Source organism: Ostrinia furnacalis, unplaced genomic scaffold (genome assembly GCF_004193835.3).
Source record: "Ostrinia furnacalis isolate ACB-3 unplaced genomic scaffold, ASM419383v2 OfSCF6691, whole genome shotgun sequence".
NCBI lineage: Eukaryota > Metazoa > Arthropoda > Insecta > Lepidoptera > Crambidae > Ostrinia > Ostrinia furnacalis.
Window position 1 is genome coordinate 1270326 of NW_021136930.1, and position 17888 is coordinate 1288213.

General features: G+C 43.8%; 1 protein-coding gene across 11 annotated transcripts in view; it reads right to left on the reverse strand.

The window, feature by feature from the left end:
* Nucleotides 1-2898: 2898 nt before the first annotated feature.
* LOC114362703 (leucine-rich repeat flightless-interacting protein 2) overlaps nt 2899-17888 on the reverse strand; it is a 36634-nt gene continuing 21644 nt past the window's right edge. For 10 of the 11 annotated variants that reach the window (XM_028318208.1, XM_028318207.1, XM_028318209.1 and 7 more), the window contains 8 exons: nt 13752-13890; nt 12061-12179; nt 11556-11660; nt 10000-10791; nt 9231-9477; nt 7550-7690; nt 6827-7014; nt 2899-3372 (listed from right to left, as the gene is read on the reverse strand). In XM_028318208.1, coding sequence (XP_028174009.1) covers nt 3262-3372; nt 6827-7014; nt 7550-7690; nt 9231-9477; nt 10000-10791; nt 11556-11660; nt 12061-12179; nt 13752-13890 — 1842 coding nt within the window. In that variant the 3' untranslated portion in view covers nt 2899-3261. Of the gene's footprint in view, nt 3373-6826; nt 7015-7549; nt 7691-9230; nt 9478-9999; nt 10792-11555; nt 11661-12060; nt 12180-13597; nt 13711-13751; nt 13891-17888 lie in introns of those variants that run through there. The other variant, XM_028318213.1, reaches the window with a different exon arrangement.

Below are 17888 nucleotides of genomic sequence, written 5' to 3' on the forward strand. Positions count from 1 at the left end.
CACATGACCATAAAACATTAAGGTAAACGGCTACTAGTTCGTGATAGTACGTAAGTTCGTAAGTTTTTTTTCTAGCTCAAATAATAAGCAAATGGAATATTATTTATAAAAAATCTTTATTACTATAAAAACTCTATTATTTAGGCTATCTAAAAAACCAAGTACCAACATTGTGGCACCAAAAATGAGAGCAATACGAAGCTTCAAACTCTCAGAGAGCCAAAAACAGCCGTGCGGCGTGAAAATGTTGCTCTCACCGTAAGGTTAGCGCTCCAACTTCTTAAGCTTATAAAAAGGCGAAGAAACGTCCATTTGCATAAAACTTGTAATAGTGGTTTCATGTGTTCCTTGACAATTGATTTGGCTTAGAAAAAAGTTATATGAAAACGTAGAATTCCTTTAAAATTGCGATTAATTGACTCACGAAATAGCGTACATATTATTTTTCGGGTGTCCCCTTTACACTCTTCTTTACTCAAAAACTTAAAATCTGCGTATGGCAAGTAACTACACATGGCATGTCCATATAGGTTATTGCAATCTAAATACATCAAATAATTTTGAGGTTGACTTGAATCAAAATCAGACTGATATTTGTTATTCGATTTTGCGTATCTTTGAGAACACAAACAAATACCCCCTCGAATACCACTTTGTATCATACGAATTATATCTAAGTCAGATAGAAGTTCTAACTTGACATTTGTTTTCAAAAGCATAGCATCAAAGCTGAGACTTGGTGCAGTAAGATAGAAAGCAGGATCTAAATCATAGTTACTTTTACAAGTAAGCCGAAACTTTTCGAATATATCAGCTAGTAATAAAACATCACTTTTCACGTATAAATCTGTATACATTCCTAAGTTTTTAATTTTAAACGCTTTCCAGACTTTAAGGGCATGTTCGTAATCAGATGTACTTATGGATTCGCCCGTAAGACTGCTATAAAAATCGTCTATTGACGGCAAGCTCGTTTCATCATAAACAGTCCAGTTAGACATATATTCATAAGGATAAATACCTTTTCTACGCAATAATGCAAATTGATGTTCATTTAGACAAATTTTATGTAAATGTGTGAAGTCAGCATGGTTAAGATTATTAGCCAACTGTTCTAAACTGGTGCCCATAAATTTAAATGTATCAACAAATCTTGCTGCAACAAAAGTATCGTCTGAAAGAGGAATAAACTTAGTAAAGGAGATGTAATTTTCCTTACTTTTTGGAATTACTTTGATGGACCCGGGAATACGGCTTAGCTCCCGAATGAACAAATGGCAGTCATAGCCTGACAAATTGTGAAAAAAAATTGGAACGAATTTTGGGATTTGAAACTTAAGATTACAAAACGAGTGAGCGGCGCCTCTATAGGTACCTGTGAAGTGACAGTGATCTCTCACTTTATCACCAATTAACAAATTTGAACATAAGTAACAATACTCCGCGCTGTCAAATTTGTATAAATCGTCACCGTCAAAAATAATAGGCACAGGATCCTCGGAAGCCGATTTAATGATGCTGAAAACTTTTTTTATGTCCCTCTGTAAATAATCAACAAACTTTGATGCACAATCAGGGCCACGATAACTTACTAAACGATTAAGGCTACTATCATAATTACAGACAATGTAATATGCAAACGCAGCTGGAATATGTCGTTGTGTATTCGTTGTGTGATGCCCTTGAGTTTCGTTGCATGGTTGGAGCAACGTTTCGAAATCAGCGTATATTACAAAAGGTATGAATTGTTTACATTGAAAATTTTTAAACTGAACTACAGACCCTTTATCTGGAAGAACAGTCGTGACCCCTCCACACTCATGCTTCTCATATTGTAAATTTGATTTAAAAAATANGAGGTACACGTTATTGTCATCTCTGCTCTATATGTGATGAGACCGCTCGGACACCGAGCCCACAGCGTGGTAGGGGTGGGGTTGCCCGCTCTTTTGTTTTTTAATACTACTACGCTGAATATTGTGTGCGGATTGGGTTGTCGTACAGGGGTACTACATGGTAAAATAAATCTCTTCGGCGAAAACAGGATAATTTAGATCGAACTTCACTTGGTAAGTTCGTTTGATCATTCAATTATAGCAGTTTAAACGCGTTTACCTTTCCCGAAAGCTGAATTTATAGCTTTCGAATAGTAGTAATTTTATGAAATACAAATATTATCTTTATTTCTTGGTTTGTCAGCAATTTATTTTCCGAGTAGTTATTAAGTAACTGGGCATGTGAGGATTGCACAGATATTATTGTTAATATTTTCACTTATGTTGCAATAAGTTCCAATCCACTTAAAAGTCACTATATATATACAATACAAAAATTGAACTATGAACTAAAAATCCGCACTCAATGAATACTAAATCATATTCAAGTACCTATTGGCTTGGTGTCAGACGAAAGTAAAGGGGGAGTCAGGAATTATCTTCACGGTTAATAAAGCGTATTATGTCATAAATATATAATCATGTCCATTACATGATATTTTGTAGAATAATAATAATAAAATAAATGTCAGTTGTAATACGGAATAAAATAATGCAAACTGCAAATGCTGAAATTGAAATAAACGTAAAAATTAAAATAAATATGCTGTCAAATATTATGAATTATTTAAATAAACAAATGTATATTATTATCATGATTTAGCCGAAGCAGTCAGTATTAATTGGCGTGAATCTTCTTTTAAATACACGTATGGTTACAAGTAGTGTTAACGTTACATGCATCCACATTTACGCAATGGGACGGCGCACGTAATCAGCGGAAGACGTGTTGACCAGTCAATCGAATATTATCTTCCACTTACCACGCTCCTAATATCGAAGAACTAGAGGTGTTTTAATGAAGAAAATGAGTCTCTGGCGTCAACATAATTATGTTAGGTAATATAAGTAGGGCACAATAATGTCTTATACGGAAACAACCTGGCTAGACGGGTTGCCTCCTACCTCGCAATTGAGTGACCATAGTCATAACGTATTAAGAATATCGATTGTTTTATTGTACTAATGAGCATAGAAATCGAAGTATTGAACTACGATTGCGTCACTCCAAAAGTTGGCGAGATTTGTATTACGTCACGCGTGCCGTCTTGCCCGTCTTCATTAGCCATCTCATTTTTACGTCAATGCCAGAGGCCCATTTCCTTTACACAAAATGAAATACTACAAATATTATCCGCTGCGTATACAAGTCCATGTCACGTTACCCCATGGTGGCGGAGAGGATGACGTCTAACAGTCAGCAGTGTCACAGCTCCTTGAGGAGAGCCGACTTGGCGTTCTTCAGCTTGTCCAGCCGCTTGGTGAGGTGGCTGTTCTCCGTCTCCAGCTCTTCGACTCGGTTGAGGGCTTCCCGCGCCTGGGCAGAGAGTAAACGTAAGATATTGGTAATAATACCGCGGTGGCACAATAAACGTACGTAAAGTAGACTCACTACATGCCGAAGTCCTTGGGTAGCACATCAAAAGAAGGGATCTATAAAAAGGCATTATATTTTTTACTCGGTACGAAGTATAAAGTAGGACAATTTATTAGCAATTATTGCGTCATTTGGGACACGAAAAGTGACAATATTAACACAAACATTTCACGGCATAGACAATTTTCAGTGTGTGCGTGACCTGCTTAGCGCGCCTGCGATGTGAGTCTACGTTCTGTACATTCATTGTGGGTTGGATTATGATAACTGGTTTATTTGATGGATTCTATAGTCTATGTACACCATGCAATGGGTTTCCAGATTTTGCTTGTTATTTTAAGGAATTTCTTTTCTTAAATGGTTTTAAGGTTTCTTAACTCAAGTTATTCCACAAGTATTATAGAAATCTGAAACTATTTACATAACATTTGTTAAGACATTTTAATAAGTTATTCACACTTTTATATCAAAGCCGTATACATCCATTTTGCAATGTATTTTGACAGATTTCTTTATAATTTCTCAATGGATGTACACCAAGCTCACAGTTTAATAAGGTATTAAGAAGTGTTGAAGGGATCGCACACTGTGGTTGAGTCCACTGTACCGTTAACTATCGCCATTATTGATAACGGCCCAGAAGTCAACGACTTCCTGAAAACAAATGAGCTGCTGTAATGGCATATTATCTGTTTCTTTGATAAAGTATTTTTGTTCCAGTTATCTAAGTGACTTAAAAGTGAATAAATTATTTTACGATTGAGCGGCACTGACTGAGGCTAAAAAAGGCTGTAGAGTGGCCCAGAAGTTGACTTTTTCGTTGACCCCATCCGCTGACAACATATAAGTAGGCGGAGAAGATACCAATCCTTCTCCAACCACCTCTCGCAGGTCTCATCTTACTAAGCAAAAGCACTTACAACTTTTGAGGTCCTGTACCGCTGAGCATGGATCACTACTTCCTAGAATAAGTCCCAATGCGCATGTGTAGCGAAAATGACATGCACCTATTCTGCTGCTCGGTTTATACCCCCGGTCTTGGTGGTCCTAGCGCGTGTGTGAGTGAGAACGGCGCGCAAGTGCGCGAGAGAGACGCACGACGGAGCGAGAGTGGCACGCGAGTGAGCGAGACAGGCGCGCGAGTGAGCGAGACAGGCGCGCGAGTGAGCGAGACAGGCGCGCGAGTGAGCGAGACAGGCGCGCGAGTGAGCGAGACAGGCGCGCGAGTGAGCGAGACAGGCGCGCGAGTGAGCGAGAGAGGCGCGCTAGTGAGCGTGCACGTCCGGATGGGCTCGCTCAAGAGCGAACCATAGCCCGAGACGGAGCCTCGGACGAATGTTCAATTACAGGATAATAATCAATTGTCCCGGAGGACATCGTCGGGCCCTTCTGGCTGGGAGAGTCCCACATAATCCTCTACGTCGCGCTGTAGCTTGAGCTTGAGCGAGTGAGTGAGAGCTTGAGCAGCTCGTCCTGGTGGTCCTGGCGCCTCGAGGCGGGCGAGAGAGGCGCGCTAGGGAGCGCGAAATAAGCACCATCAGATGGGTAAAAAACATGCTCTCCAACCGAGTAGTAAACATAACCCTCAATGCTGCAAAGCTTGAATTTCTTGCCACAAGAGAATGTCCACAAGGAGGCGTACTATCCCCACTTTTATGGACCCTAGCAGTAGACAAACTACTTATTAAGATGGCAGAAAAAGACTATGATACTCAAGGCTATGCTGATGACCTAGTGGTTATCATCAGAGGTCTCTGCCTAAGCACAATTTCAAGTCTAATGCAAGGCGCTCTCAACACCATAAGTAGATGGTGTAGAGAAAACGAATTATCTATTAATGCGGATAAAACAGTGATAATACCATTCACAAGGAACTGGAATCCACTGGAAATCCTCCTACATGCTGATACTAAGCACAATCTGCAGCCTAAAGATACAACTACACTTAATTTTAGAAAGGCAGACTATGATGCTATTAATAGGGAATTAGCTGGTGTGGACTGGTATAATAAGTTCTTAAATGTTAACACTGATGATATGGTCGAAAAATATTACCAAGTTGTTGACGAAGTTATCGAAAACCATGTACCATCTTTTACCATGAGGAGTAGATCTAAGCCACCGTGGGTTGGTAAACATCTTGAAAAAATGTTACGAGAAAAGAATAAATATAGAAAACGATACAAGCTCTATAAAAATCCTTTAGACAAGATTTCTTTTAGGCTTCTTAGTAAACGATGCGAAAAACAATCGAGGAAATGTTTTAACTCTTATCTTGATATTATCGAACAAAAAATCTCCAAAAATTCTAAATACTTTCGGTCGTATATTAAGAACAAACGCAGGGATATTAGTAATTACCCGTCTTCCTTATGCGACGGAAGTAAGGTAGTGCATACCNAATGGATAATAGACCAGCACATTAGAGCCAAATACTTAGTGAAAAGACCACTAAGCATCAACCAACATGCATACCAAAAGGGAAAATCTACTGAAACAGCCCTGCTCGATCTGGTCGATAAGGTGCAAAAATCCCTAGAGGATAAGCAAACGGCCCTATGTGCTTTTCTCGATGTTGAAGGTGCATTTGACAACACCCCTATAGAAACCATTCTAAAAGGAATGGAGGCAAAAGGGATTGATATAAGCACCATCAGATGGGTAAAAAACATGCTCTCCAACCGAGTAGTAAACATAACCCTCAATGCTGCAAAGCTTGAATTTCTTGCCACAAGAGGATGTCCACAAGGAGGCGTACTATCCCCACTTTTATATGGCAGAAAAAGACTATGATACTCAAGGCTATGCTGATGACCTAGTGGTTATCATCAGAGGTCCCTGCCTGAGCACAATTTCAAGTCTAATGCAAGGCGCTCTCAACACCATAAGTAGGTGGTGTAGAGAAAACGAATTATCTATTAATGCGGATAAAACAGTGATAATACCATTCACGAGGAAGAGAAAACTGGAAAAACTGGTAAATCTGAAATTAAACGGAAAAACTCTTCCTTTTTCAAGCGAAACCAAGTATCTAGGGGTAACTTTTGACCAAAAGCTTACTTGGAATTCGAACCTAAACAACATCATTCAAAAAGCCAAAATGGCTCTGTGGAGTTGTTGTCGAATGGCAGGGTCAAGATGGGGACTAAAACCCGCAATCGCCCTATGGCTGTACACAGCGGTCGTGAGACCGATAATAACCTATGCCTCTGCCGTCTGGTGCAGCAAGGTCAACCAAATGACAACAATACAGAAATTGAGCAGCCTACAACGGCTAGCCTGCATCAGAGCAACCGGAGCACTATCAACGACACCAGGGGCTGCATTTAATGCTCTGCNCATCAGGGGCTGCATTAAATGCTTTTTTTTTATGCATAACACTGCATGCACGTACCTCGCGCTGCAGTTTGCGGCGCTCCTGCTTGAGCAGCTCCTCGTGCTCGTCCTGGTGGTCCTGGCGCGCGCGCAGCCGGGCCAGCTGGGCCTCGAGGCGGGCGGCGGCGGCGGCCTGCAGCGCGGCCTCGGCCTCGGCGCGCGCGGCGCGGGCCTTCGCCTCCGTCACGCCTCGTCGGAGGGTCTCCACTGCGAGTAAACAAAATTTTGATAAATAAGTGAAGTCAGTTATAATGACAGCGTTAAAAAATGCATAGTAAATATGGTGCAGCACTGCAAAAATAAAACATGAAACCTCTTTAGTGAGAAGAAACATTTTGCCGCATCACTGTACACATGTGGTATACGGCGCCGCAATACGCGGCACCGTCTCGCTCAATCGAAGTGCGGTGTGCCTGCGGTGCGGCGCCGGAACGCATCCTCTAGCATACCATTGATTTTTATATGCAGGACGGTAGCGACATCGCTCCGGCGCCGCAGCACACCGTATGGCCGAGAATTCCGGGTGAAGCTCACTTCCACCTTCGACCGAATCAAAACTTTCTTTCAGGTGAGATGCAGGCCAAGAGCTTCCTCGTTGTGGATAAAAACCAGTGAAAACTCATAGGCTTGTGTAAGACTTATTATTTTTATTCTACATGTATCATAATATAAGCTGTACGTTTTCCTAATAAATAAAAATAAATAAATAAATAAAATAAAATAAAAAAAGTTGTCAACTCACGCTCAGTCTCGTACTCGTGGTCGTGGTGGTGCGCGACGCCGTTGTGGCGCGCCGCGCGCTCCTCGTTGAGCGTGAGCTTCAGCTTGCGCACCTCCGACTCCAGCGCCGTCTTCGAGCTGAGGAGCTTCTGCAACCGCACGTCTGCAAGCACAAAGTTAGTTATACACGCTCGATGATATAGGCGGTTATCACACTGCGCCGCGGTACGCGGGACGACAGATTTAATTATTGTAGGCAAGTAGGTACCTCAGTTTGTATAGAAAACACGCGCGGCACAACACACTGACAACGCGTCTGCTCTGCCGCGAAGCGCGGCGCAGTGTGATAACCGCCATACTGTACACGTGACCCATGCATGGATTGGAGAGTTAAGGCGTGCATTGACATAATGTGGGAGGCTTGTTAGGAATTCCTCGCAAGCCAGGTTCGCGGTATGGAAACGCACGAGAAAACTAGCGAGCAGCTTTGTAATGTTGATACACGGTTGTGGTTTGTGACATGGACAACTAATTTGCACAAGAAAGTCTAGTGTGCACTCTCCTCCTCGACACATAAGGATATCGTGTGATAGCCCCCCTATAACCACTAGGTCGTTTAAAATGTTTAAAGAAAGAGAACAACTTATATCTGTCAGAGGGTAGAAAATAGAGAGAAAATGTTTGGAAATCATTATTTCCTCAGATACCCGTCCGACTACAGTCACAGTTCAACGGCTGCAGCATCTCTCGCTCATGTTGATTCACATTTCACATAATGACCACGTCTGCTACCAATCCTATCCTACTAATATTACAAAGGCGAAAGTTTGGATGTCTGGATGATGTTACTCTTTCACACAAACCTACTGAACGGATTTTGTTGAAACTTTACAGCATTATTGTTTATAACCCAGATTAACATATAGGCTATAATTTATGACGATATGTGACAAATAAATTTCAATAAATAAATAAGACGTGTCTAAAAAGCGCCATCTATCGTCATTGTTTAAAATCTACAGCGCTAGACAAAGTACTATTTTTGACGTTCGTAAATATTCATGCCGTGAAACGCCATCTATCAACATGATATCTAACGGGGGTAAAACGAGGTCCATGCACACAAAGTCGCGGGCGGCCGCTAGTACGATTTAGTAGATACATAAAACAATTGACAATAAGAACAATCAAAGTAGCTACAGTACCCAGCGTCCCCTCCGAAGCGTCCCCTAGCATCTGGTCCGCCTGATGCGAGACGAGCGCAAAACAATTCACAATAAGAATAATCAAAAGAAGCTACAATACCGAGCGTCCCCTCCGAAGCGTCTCCTAGCATCTGGTCCGCTTGATGCGAGACGAGCACAAAACAATTCACAATAAGAACAATCAAAGTAGCTACAGTACCCAGCGTCCCCTCCGAAGCGTCTCCTAGCATCTGGTCCGCCTGATGCGAGACGAGCGCAAAACAATTCACAATAAGAACAATCAAAAGTAGCTACATTACCCAGCGTCCCCTCCGAAGCGTCTCCTAGCATCTGGCCCGCTTGATGCGAGACGAGCGCAAAACAATTCACAATAAGAACAATCAAAGCAGCTACAGTACCCAGCGTCCCCTCCGAAGCGTCCCCGAGCATCTGGTCCGCCTGATGCAAGACGAGCGCAAAACAAATCACAATAAGAACAATCAAAAGTAGCTACATTACCCAGCGTCCCCTCAGAAGCGTCTCCTAGCATCTGGTCCGCTTGATGCGAGACGAGCGCCAGCGGCGGCACGGCGCCGAAGCCGGGCACGTCGGCGGCGGCGCCCGCCTCCACGAAGGCGAAGCCGGCGGCGGCGGCGGCGGCGTCCCGCGCGCGCACCGCGTCCCGCGCGCACGTCACTTCCCGCTCGAGGGACGCGTGCTCGCGCCGTAACCGCTCGTGGGCTGAGCACTTTTCTTTGTGTTCACGCTAAAAGGATAGCAAACGTCTCTCAATAAAGTGCAGTTTATAGAAGCACAGAGGAACGATGTTTCTTTGGGAGAGTATGCTTGGTAACATGACATTATCTGGGTAGCGGATATTTACTAAGTCGAGTTCTATCCAAGAAATATACTTGAATACTCATTGAACAATGATTTTTATACAAGTGGTTACCATGAGTTTACGTCAGCGCAGCTTACGAGTGCGTCAAAAAAATCTATGAAGATTTTAGTTCTTGAAAGTAGCCCCTAGGGGCGCTCTACAATATGTCATACAATACACAGTCACTAGCAAGCACACCTAACGTAAACTCATGGTAAACACACAGATTGTTTGAAGTCTAGAGAAACAGTATGGATTCGATTTGATTTCTAATAAAATAAAGTTCACGAATAAATGACTGTAGTGTAAACTCTACTAAGTGCAATCATCTATTTTATAGAGACTCAGGTAATACCAACTAGTAAAGAATGAAAGAAAGATTCAAGATATTATTTCCATGGGACATACCGACAGCTGCGCGTGCTCCTCCTGCAGCTCCTCTATCCGGTCCTTGAGCAGCTCGAGCTGGTAGCCCAGCGCCGCCTTGTCGTTGTCCAGCTGCGCGTCAGGATCGTCGCCTCGCGGGACTTGTCTACATAACACTGGAACAGAACATACCGACAGCTGCGCGTGCTCCTCCTGCAGCTCCTCTATCCGGTCCTTGAGCAGCTCGAGCTGGTAGCCCAGCGCCGCCTTGTCGTTGTCCAGCTGCGCGTCAGGATCGTCGCCTCGCGGGACTTGTCTACATAACACTGGAACAGAACATACCGACAGCTGCGCGTGCTCCTCCTGCAGCTCCTCTATCCGGTCCTTGAGCAGCTCGAGCTGGTAGCCCAGCGCCGCCTTGTCGTTGTCCAGCTGCGCGTCAGGATCGTCGCCTCGCGGGACTTGTCTACATAACACTGGAACAGAACATACCGACAGCTGCGCGTGCTCCTCCTGCAGCTCCTCTATCCGGTCCTTGAGCAGCTCGAGCTGGTAGCCCAGCGCCGCCTTGTCGTTGTCCAGCTGCGCGTCAGGATCGTCGCCTCGCGGGACTTGTCTACATAACACTGGAACAGAACATACCGACAGCTGCGCGTGCTCCTCCTGCAGCTCCTCTATCCGGTCCTTGAGCAGCTCGAGCTGGTAGCCCAGCGCCGCCTTGTCGTTGTCCAGCTGCGCGTCAGGATCGTCGCCTCGCGGGACTTGTCTACATAACACTGGAACAGAACATACCGACAGCTGCGCGTGCTCCTCCTGCAGCTCCTCTATCCGGTCCTTGAGCAGCTCGAGCTGGTAGCCCAGCGCCGCCTTGTCGTTGTCCAGCTGCGCGTCAGCTCGCGCATGATCTAATGTAACCAGCAGCAGCCGGGCTGAGACCAGTCGCTGTCTCAGCAGGCTCGGCAGTCGGGCACTCACCGGGCAGCTTCCCCGCGTACATGTCGTAGGCCTTGTCGGCATGGTCCTGCTCACGCTGCGGCCGCTTCAGCTCGCGCATGATCTAATGTAACCAGCAGCAGCCGGGCTGAGACCAGTCGCTGTCTCAGCAGGCTCGGCAGTCGGGCACTCACCGGGCAGCTTCCCCGCGTACATGTCGTAGGCCTTGTCGGCATGGTCCTGCTCACGCTGCGGCCGCTTCAGCTCGCGCATGATCTAATGTAACCAGCAGCAGCCGGGCTGAGACCAGTCGCTGTCCATACCGACAGCTGCGCGTGCTCCTCCTGCAGCTCCTCTATCCGGTCCTTGAGCAGCTCGAGCTGGTAGCCCAGCGCCGCCTTGTCGTTGTCCAGCTGCGCGTCAGGATCGTCGCCTCGCGGGACTTGTCTACATAACACTGGAACAGAACATACCGACAGCTGCGCGTGCTCCTCCTGCAGCTCCTCTATCCGGTCCTTGAGCAGCTCGAGCTGGTAGCCCAGCGCCGCCTTGTCGTTGTCCAGCTGCGCGTCAGGATCGTCGCCTCGCGGGACTTGTCTACATAACACTGGAACAGAACATACCGACAGCTGCGCGTGCTCCTCCTGCAGCTCCTCTATCCGGTCCTTGAGCAGCTCGAGCTGGTAGCCCAGCGCCGCCTTGTCGTTGTCCAGCTGCGCGTTCAGGATCATCGCCTTGCGGAATTTCTCTTCCACTTCTTTCAGCTCGTGCTGCAAGTTAGAGGGAAACGATGTTGAAATAAAACGATGGAAATGCTGTCCCAGTTGTCGAATGTTGAAAGGATAAGGACATAATATCAGGAAAAAAATTAATCAGGATTCTACACACACCAAGGTAGAAACATAAGGTAGGACATACAATTTCCAGGGAGGCTGGCCTCTCCTCTCCCATCCCCATAAGTTCATCCATCATCACTTTTTCAGTCTAAATGAGCTGCCAAAGGGTTTCTCATAATTCTGACATCACGTAGAAAATGTCATCGGCGGAGTCCTCCGTAATCCATTGCAGCGATTGCAGCCCGCCGGGGTTGAGACAATACTGTTTTAGTCTATACCAGCTGCCAGAAGATTGCTGGAAATAAACCACGGAGGTATCTATCTGAGTGCTTACCCTGAGGTCCTTAATGTTGAAGACGTCATCGGCCGAGTCCTCCGAGCTCCTCCTCGGCGAGTGTAGTCCTCCAGGGCTGAGTCCCGCCAGTCGCGAGCCCCCCCGCCTGCCCACCGTCTCTGCAACACCAAGGGAATGACGTCACGTCTCTGGCAAACAAACTTCACGAACGCCGCTTACGAAAAATGCAATCGTGCAATGTGCATCTATTTTTTACTTAAATAGGTACCTATTAGCTTTCTACAAAGGTGCGGCTGCGGGCCCACAACCGCAGCGGGCACTTGTAAAGACTGCTTCATGAGTGCTTAGCCTTGGAATCAACATAACAATGTCCGCCTTGCGCGCAAAACAGAAAAGACAAAAGAGAATAGAAATCGCCGAAACGACGTTGAAAATGTGTATGTGGTATTTTAATGGGTCAAAATTAAGAGTACTCCTAGTTGAAACTACTACCCCTTAAAACCATTTATTTCGGAACCCATTCATCCATTGCCGTTGACTTGACGTATCAGACTTAGGAGTTAAGGCATCATAATTTATACGTGCAATTTACCAGGTTCATTAAGAGTGTAATATTTTTAATGAAGAAATTATAAAATATGAATGAAGACTTTATAAACATGCTTGAAGTAAAAGTTTCCCCCTTTGATTTCAAAACGTATTCGTTTAACCGTATTAACATTCCGAGTTAATGCGTTTTTAATAGACTCGTCAACGTCTGGGCAATTATTGTGTTGTTGCCTTTCTAACAGGCTTCATGACTCCATCATTGACAAGCTGAGACGGATTGGATTGGCTTCGACGCTAACACGCATTCGTGTTTAGCGGACGACATAAATTTCTATTTATTTATTGACAAAGATCTACCAACATTGCGATGGTATGCTCTACTTTTGCTTAAGTTATTACGATTATACATGTACAGTAAAATTCTTTCCGTAATTTGTTGTACTTTTTGTAAGAAGACCTTGTTGTAACTACACCTTGAATAAAAGAAAGTTGTTTCGATATTTCCTATGTATTGCAAACATATCCTTATCATGTAATGTTTAATATGTATTGTTCTGCTCCAATAAAGTCCGTGTCTAATGTCTAATAAACTCGTTTGAAAATAAAGGAGATTATAACGTAGTGTCACGCGCATGTGAATGGAATGTGTAAGCATGCACCTCAATCAACACTATAATCAATCAGGCATGGCTATAAACTCAGAAAGAGGTTCTACATCTAACCATGCTGCGAAACGCGGTATTTTATTCGTTACTTTAGAAATCGGGCTCGGGAATAGCGTTTTTGTAAAGATCTACAATGAGATAAAGATATAGTTAAGTTTGCTCGTTTGTAATAAGACGACATTGTCTACCTACAGTCACAGAAGTCTCTCTTTATCAGGCAGTTTGTATACTTGTGCTGCTGCCGTTTGAGCTTGAATGCGGATCTGAACCTCCTCCGCTCGTGCATCCGCGTCTTAATGTAACTAGTAGCCGGGCTGAGACCAGTCGCTGTCTCAGCAGGCTCCGCAGCTCACACCACTCACCGGGCAGCTTCCCCGCGTACATGTCGTAGGCCTTGTCGGCATGGTCCTGCTCGCGCTGCTGTCGTTCCAGCTCGCGCATGATCTAATGTAACCAGCAGCAGCCGGGCTGAGACCAGTCGCTGTCTCAGCAGGCTCCGCAGCTCACACCACTCACCGGGCAGCTTCCCCGCGTACATGTCGTAGGCCTTGTCGGCATGGTCCTCCTGCTCGCGCTGCTGCCGCTCCAGCTCTCGCATGCGGATCTCGCGCGCCTCCGCCCGCGCCGCTCGCCGCGCTGCGAGCCGCTGTTCTGCCTGGGAACAACAAAATGCTTACGTTAGATATCTCATAGAGTGCAGGAGCGTGGTAGATCAACAGACTTAAATAAAAATCACCGGCATCACTGCCAGAAGCTTGCAGAAGCCTAGGTTGGCTTAGCTGCTCGCTTTTTGGTGTAATCTGTTGTTACAGTAACAGAATCGAGAGGCAATGGGCGGTCTTGATTTCCCTGCTAGTGCTAACTAAATAACAGACATAAAATACACTTGAAACATAACTTCGTATCGAATAAACAATCGTTATCGTAAAACGTCCAGTACCAGACACATTATGAGAGGGAATCTTCACCAAGAGAAGACTGAGACAAGGACAGAACATAGGTGTAGAAACGGGGCAAGAATGACAGAAACAAAAGAAATCTTTCTTTTTCTCAATCACTTCTTTAATCTTATATTTACTTCCACGACCTTAATATTTCAGTAGCCTTATAACATTGACTACATACCTATAATATACCTACTACTTAATTAAAACTCGAACCATTATTACCCACTTTTGGCAAAGTAATGTCACATTCTAGCCTTTGAATGTCGAAATATCAGAGTTCATTGCGGTGCCTCTAACATCCAAGAAATCTCTGACAATGCAACAATAACACGGAGGAGTTTCCTCTCATTCGATTGACCTTTAAAGCTGGCAAACCTTGATGCAATTGTGATTTAAAACTAGCGGATTAAATACCGTAATTGTTAAAAAAGTTCTAGTTGGCAAGAATTTCTAGATGTTGCTGTAACAAATAAAGGTCAAATGGATAATCTTCAAATATTTTTTGTGCAGTAATTAATATTTTTACATTCGCTCATTCGATCGGAACCAATGAAGATTGAATGGGGCCAAAGTAAATAAAAAAGCAAAACTACACGCTACAACTACAAGCTAAACGTGCTCTTTTATACATAAAAATATTAAAAACAATAATAAATGGTATGAACTCACGCATACACAGAATCACACATAGGTTGCGCAAGCGCATAGAATGTGGGCGACGAAGATCTCATATGAAACTATAGCGATTGTCTCACAGTAAACAATACATAAATCGTTACAAAAGTGCGGCCTATCAAATCCTAATCACGCGACATTAGAAGTTTCCCACGGCACAGATGCTATCTATGGCGTTTACGCTCGCATTCAATTACACGTGCTCCGAATAGTTGTCCGCCATCGCTGTTGCACATGCGCGTAGTGATAATGACATGGGTGGGTGTAAACTGGTGGTAATGACGAAACAGATAGCTGGTAATTGCTACTTTGGTGTTATAATCAAAACTGCGTGAGAAAGAAATAAAGAAGAAGAGAAACAGATTACTAATATTAAAATTTGCCATGATGACAAAACACAAACCGCAGTATTAAGGTTGTTTATGATGCAGCGATCTTCCACAGAAGAAGTCAATTATGTAGGCACTTACTGATTTTACATTGCAACTATTTCAGTGGAAAGATTACTCGTAACAAATTTCATTCGTAATGGTGTACTTATTTCATTAGAGAGAACAGTTACATACCTACAGTAAAGCCTTGCAAGTTGCAAGCAGAGTTTTGCATGATTCATGAATAGTGTGGGCAGCCTCGTCCCGTCTAGCTCGTCACCTCGATAATTGTTGGACTGGAGGAATCCCCTCGCGAACTTTGATGACGAGTTAATTAACCGATTTTACGGCACAGCTAATACCCCTGATTACATTGTTTAAATATAGCCCCGTTCTCTTATGTGTTAATCAATATTGAGCACTTAGTATAGGGGTTCGGAATGAAAAGCAAACCGTGAAATGCGGGCGACGGGAAATGTTACGATAGTACTTGATAGTGGAGTGTCGTCTATCAGCCACCCACCAAACTGCTACAGTTCTAAACCCACAAGAGTTATCGGGGAAAAATAACATTAACTGAAACACGGAACTGAAAAACTAAAAAAAAGGTAGCTTCGATGATTTCTCGGAAAAACAGAGATTTTCAAGTTAAAAAATATTCTATGTTTTCCTTATTTTTTGTATTACATTTACAAGTTACAATTCAGTTATATTTTACCTATATTGATATCAATTGTTTTACCTTCGATTGTAAGAAAAATTGAGCGCAATACCGATAACACAAATATGCGATAAAAATGTTTTTGTTCCACTTTACTCAGAATGCAAAAATCTTGACTTATTATACATGCCCTTAAACGCAATGGTCCAAACAAGTGCATTAACAGTATAACTTAAGTCAGATAATAAATTTTAATGAACGCTTAAGGAGAGCGGTCCAAATTAGCAAAGGCGAGTATGGCGTTTGTTTGCCGACTGCAGGCAAGCGTGGTGACATCACCGCTGGTCATACAAAGGACAGGGGCCAGGCTCTGCGGATATCGTTGAGGATATAAAAATTCTAACGTCATCTTCGAAGCTATTTGTGCTGCCAAATAGATACAAAAGACACTGATTTAACGCTAGTCAATACATTCACAAGCAACGAAGATGAAACAGGACCTAGCGGACACTTGGCTTGTTTAATTAGGGCAGCAATCAAAAATAACATTTAAATAGATTCTTTAAGCGGTCGAACCTTTTGCCAAAAGCTGAGTAAGCAGGCAACAGCAGCCAGAGACATTGAAAGGGCAATGGTAATTAATAAACGGCCACTGCAATCAACACCACTGCCAATGTGGAACAACAACCGCTATTTAATTATGAGTCAGCATATAAAAAACAGTCTTAGCCAGCCCAAACCTTCAGGACAACGATGCCATAATCACCATGTGGTAGTAATATGGGAATGACGCCATGCTCATCGCTATAGAACAGATAAACATGCCTGTCAGCCGGATCGAGAACATCCTAAATATGGGCGGCGATAAACGGATAATGTACACAGTGAAATCATTTCTGTTGCGAAAACAAATGGCATCTGTGCGGTGAGTGACGACCGGCAAGGACACGGACTGCCCCCGATACAGGACGATAATCCCTGCGCCCGCGCACGTCTACATCTCTACATATCACTCGATGACTCTCTAATCTCTATCTGTCGATGCTTTGACGGCTGGCCGTATAAACGTTTGGACTAGGGCATGAATATCGGAATCTCGGAATCTCGTAATATCGGAATCTCGGACTGCGAGATCCGATATTTCAATTCCGATATTGAGCGACCCAATATCGTAATATCGGAATCAGATAAAAGTTTTAATTGAGATTTTAAACAAAGCGTTTAAACTCGCCACAACCTGCCACAAAGCCCAAAGTACATGATTGGCAAAGACCAATGATTTTCTCATGTTCTCTCACCATCACTTTTTGTTCCACTGCAAATATTTTAATATCTTTACTATTTATGGTTAATTTAACTTGTTCTAAATCAATTTTAGCATTTGCCATGGTACTTGGTCAACAAAAAACGACATCTCAACTCCCTTTCAAACATTAATTTTACTGGACTATGGACCTTCAGTTCTGCGTACTAACTACTATGTGCCCTGCCCATTGCCACTTCAGCTTGCTAATCCGTCGGGCTATGTCAGCGACCTTAGTTAGTTTACGGAGCTCCTCATTTCTGATTAGATCTCGTAAAAAAAACACCAAGCACAACGTGCTATGAAGAGGGATAACCCTCTCCATAGCACGTTGTGCCCTATATTCAAAGGCCACGTTTTCGAGCCGTATATCATCACTGGTAACACACACCAATTGAAGACTTTCGTCTTCGTATTCGACGATTTACCTCTTTCTCGAAATTGCATCTAACTACCTAGCTGATCGTTTGTCCGAGATAGACATTTATGTACTTACTTGTCAACAATCTCGAGAATCGAGCTCCTAACCGAAACTGGGTAAGGAGCAACATGGACATTCGACATAAGCTTCGTTTTTTCCATATTTATCCGAAGGCCTACCTGTTGGGAAACTCGATTAAGGTCTTCGAGCATTATGATAAGGTCTTCCAACGGTTCTCTGCCTTAGTACGCAAAACAGACGGACGATGAGGCAGC